This window comes from Chrysochloris asiatica, unplaced genomic scaffold (assembly GCF_000296735.1).
Source record: "Chrysochloris asiatica unplaced genomic scaffold, ChrAsi1.0 scaffold00075, whole genome shotgun sequence".
Taxonomy (NCBI): Eukaryota; Metazoa; Chordata; class Mammalia; order Afrosoricida; family Chrysochloridae; genus Chrysochloris; species Chrysochloris asiatica.
Window position 1 is genome coordinate 15,466,808 of NW_006408593.1, and position 4,247 is coordinate 15,471,054.

A 4,247-nucleotide genomic window follows, 5' to 3' on the forward strand; every position below is an offset into this window, starting at 1 on the left:
AAACCAACTTAACCCACAGTGGCACACCAGGATTTACTATTAGTATTATACTCGTAGTAACATACTTATTATTAAATTGACAAAGATTCTGATGATTTGTTTTGATCCAATGAGATATTCAAGACAAATGAAAATTGCAATCACTTATTGATGTTTGATCAGGTACTAGACAGTATTCTATGCATTTTGCACGTAAAAACATAAAATAAGTAAGAGGAATCTACTATTAGTGTCTCCATTTAAATATGAATATAAGGCACAAAAACGTTTAGGTTGATTGAGTGGCCCAAGCTCATACAATTAGTATGTAGTGAAGGTGGGGATCAAGCAAAGCTGGTGTTGCTCCAGATTACGCTACATTCATCACCATGCAATGTTCTCTCTAAAGATGCCCTAGGTCATAAAGGGGCATGCAATGAAAGAGATCTTAATCATTCTCTAGCCATTGAAATGATCAAATATCACCATTGCCTAACATTTTGAACAACAGTGAACTTGGAAAGTGTTGTTTAATTATAAATATAAACCTAGAACTATCTAGCAGAATAAAATAAAGTAAGGCTTCACGGATAGCATCATAGATAATTGAACTGGGAAGGATTCTGAGATTATCTAGGTTAATTTCTTTTATTTTCCAATTTGGGACTAAATTTAGAAAATGACTAAGACTCCTACCTTCTTACACTGAGTTTGAAACTTTCCCTGGAGTATGTTCCTTTTGGAATTGACATTGAAGTTATAATTTTGATCACTCTCCATGCCTATGAAGCATGCTATATAAAACCGTGTTCCATCATACTCTTCTTGTCTTTACAGTGTCTCTTTTCTATCCCCTCACTACCCAGCTTGCTTTGAGTGATTTGGAAAAAAATATAGGCTGCTAATATATTAGTTGGAGTCCTAATGTGGTGCTGTAGGATACATACTGAATTGTTAAACTAAAGCCTAAAAGGTCAGAGGCTCTTTGGAAACCCTATACATCACTTAATAGTAACTTGTTGTTGTGAAGTGCTGTCAAATCGGTTCCAACCCATCGCGACCCTATACAGGGTTTCCAAGGAGTAGCTTGTGAGCTTGAACTGCCAACCTTGGAATTCAAACGGCTTTTCAGTCTGGCGCATTAACCCACAGTGCCACACCAGGACTCCTAATAGTAACTGTTGTTGTTGTTAAGTGTCATCGAGTCGGTTCCGACACATAGCGACCCTGTATAAGGTTTCCGAGGAGCGACTGGTGAGCTTGAACCGTCGACCTTGTGATTCAAATGGCTTTGCAGTCTGGCTCATTAACCCACAGCGCCACACCAGGCTCCAACAGAGCTCCTGTTGTTGTTGTTAAGTGCCGTCGAGTCTGTTCCGACCCATAGCAACCCTGTACAGGGTTTCCGAGGGTGTAAATCTTTACGGGAGTAGAAAGCCTCATCTTTCTCCCGCGGAGCTGCTGGTAGTTTCGAACCGCTGACCTTAAGGTTTGCAGTCCGATTCGTAACCACTACGCTAACAGAGCTCCTAGAAGGCATTTAATAGCAACAGCAATAACAATATACTAGTTGGTGATTGTTTTGCATCAGTTAACTTTGGTTTAAAAATACATGCTGAAAATCTAGATAACTGTAAAAGTGCTCAACATAGATACTAGCAACTTCAATTCTCTAGAGAATAGAAGTGTGTTCTGAATTGTGGGATGAGAAAAGAAGAAATTGAATAAATTATGGCTTCTTAAGAAGGTGACCTGGTGTGGCGTTGCAGGTTACTGTGCTGGACAGCGAGTTCGTTTGAACCGTAAGGTCGACTGTTTAAGCTCACCAGCCGCTCCTGGGAAATGTTATACAGGGTCGCGATGAGTCGGAACTGACTTGACAGCACTTAACAACAATAAAGTATTGCATTTGCACAAATAATTGATACGGAGAATAATTTACTGTAATTTGTAGTTATTTAATACACTTAATAACAACAATACATTTCAAAGTCCAGTCTCTTGAAATTAACTGAGAGGTTCATAAACACTGGCCAACTTTTGAGGGAGAAATACTGAACATCTGATAGTAGAATATTGTGATATTTAATGATATTTTCCTGAATAGAGCTTTTTTGGATACTAGTCAAATGCCGTTGAATTGGTTCCTACGCATAGCCACCCTGTATAGGGTTTCAAAGGAGTGGCTGGTGAGCTTGAACCACCGACCTTGCGATTCAAACCAACCTTGAAGTCCAGCGCATTAACCCGTAGTGCCTCACCAGGACGCTGTAGATCATATTTTATGGCTGTGCACCAGAAAGATTGCCAACTCAAAGTATTGACTATGTCAATTTACTTATGTAGAGTTTCCCTCCATCACTAGAGAGCAAATGTCTTTCATTTCCTTTTTTTATTTATTGTGATTTGAATGAAAGTTTATAGAGAATCTGGTTTTCCATTCAACAATTGATACAGATTGAGATTAAATTTGTTGAGAGCAGAAATTTGTTACTGCTGATTTCTGTGCTAAACACCATAGTATTTTACAAAAGGATTATTAAATGAAAGGATGACTATTTCTCTCTGTAGTTCTGAATATTGATATTCATAAGTCACAGTAGAAGATTAATGGTGAAGGACTCTGTGACATAATGGACACATTCATAGTGATGTTCATGCTTTCATTCTAGGTCTTCTTCTGTCTCTGACACAGGCCTTGAAGAAGAGTAAATGGGACAGAGTAACAATGTGACAGAATTTGTCCTCCTAGGACTCACTCAGGATCCTGACGGCCAAAAAGCACTATTTGCCATGTTTTTGCTCATCTACATTGTGACAATGGTGGGCAACCTGCTCATCGTCATGACTGTTATTGTCAGCCCTTCCTTGGGATCCCCCATGTACTTCTTCCTTGCCTATCTGTCACTCATGGATGCTGTTTATTCTACTGCCACGTGCCCTAAAATGATCGTAGACTTACTATGTGATAAAAAGACCATTTCCTTCCCAGCTTGCATGGGACAACTCTTTATAGAACACTTATTTGGTGGTGCTGAGGTCTTTCTTCTGGTGGCAATGGCTTATGACCGCTACGTGGCCATTTGTAAACCACTGCACTACTTGACCATCATGAATCGGCAGGTTTGCATTCTATTGCTGGTAGTGGCTTGGGTTGGAGGTTTTTTGCACTCTGTGGTTCAACTTCTCTTTGTATACAGGCTCCCCTTCTGTGGCCCCAACGTCATTGATCACTTCATTTGTGACATGTATCCATTATTGGAACTTGCTTGTACTGACACCTATTTTATAGGCCTTACTGTGGTTGCCAATGGTGGAGCCATATGTATAATCATCTTCATACTTCTACTAATCTCTTATGGGGTCATCTTAAACTCCCTGAAGACTCACAGTCAAGAAGGGAGGCGCAAAGCCCTGTCTACCTGCAGCTCCCATATCACAGTGGTTGTCCTCTTTTTTGTCCCCTGTATTTTCATGTATGTTAGACCTGTTTCCAACTTTCCCATTGACAAATCTGTGTCTGTGGTTTTTACAGTTATCACTCCCATGCTAAATCCTCTAATATACACCTTGAGAAATTCTGAAATGAAAAGTGCTATGGAAAAACTCTGGAGGAAAAAGTTAACTGCAGGTAGAATAGAAAACAGGCATCCACACTGATCATATAAGTGTTCATTCTAAAGGATCATATAGGCATTAAATGATCTCAATGAACTTTTTAGTCAAATCAATGGATTCTCTAGGAATGCTTCTCTTTATTGATGCAAAAGTATTCAATATGTAGAATACATTCTTGTCTCAGGTAATGTTTGCTAGTATTAGTTATTACTTATTAGTAATCTAATAGAAAACTTAGGGAGACTGAATAAAAAGCAAAGGTGTTTTTCCCAGTATAAATACAAATAAACTAGCATTACAATATTATTCTTCTAAGTTTATACTAAGTTTATAGAGGGCTTCTGGTATGGCACTGTAGGATCAACACTGATCCTGCGAACCACAAATTCGGTGGTTCAAACCCACTAGCTTTTCCTTGGAAACCTTGTTATACAGGGTAGCTATGGGTCAGAACCAAATTAATGGCACTTAAAAATAACAGCAACAAGTTTACATTGAAGTTGTTCTTACAATAAATTCTTTTTTTCTTTTAAAAAGAAGAAAACAAGTTACTTAGAAAATTAGCTATTATCTAAACTATTAAGAAAATAATTTGACTAATACTTCATAGAAATTTCTGAGGCCAAGAGAATAGTTTAAAAGTGTTCTAT

The 4,247-nt window shown here is 38.3% G+C and overlaps 1 protein-coding gene across 1 annotated transcript; it reads left to right on the forward strand.

Annotated features, from left to right (window-relative positions):
- The first annotated feature begins 2,691 nt into the window (after positions 1-2,691).
- On the forward strand, positions 2,692-3,639 carry LOC102813296 (olfactory receptor 4A16-like). Its single transcript, XM_006865160.1, has one exon. It carries the CDS (start codon positions 2,692-2,694, stop codon positions 3,637-3,639), a length of 948 nt encoding a protein of 315 aa, XP_006865222.1.
- Positions 3,640-4,247: the final 608 nt, after the last annotated feature.

Excerpts from the sequence above, each read along its gene's own strand:
- LOC102813296 (XM_006865160.1), top strand. The coding sequence starts at position 2,692 with ATGGGACAGAGTAACAATGTGACAGAATTTGTCCTCCTAGGACTCACT.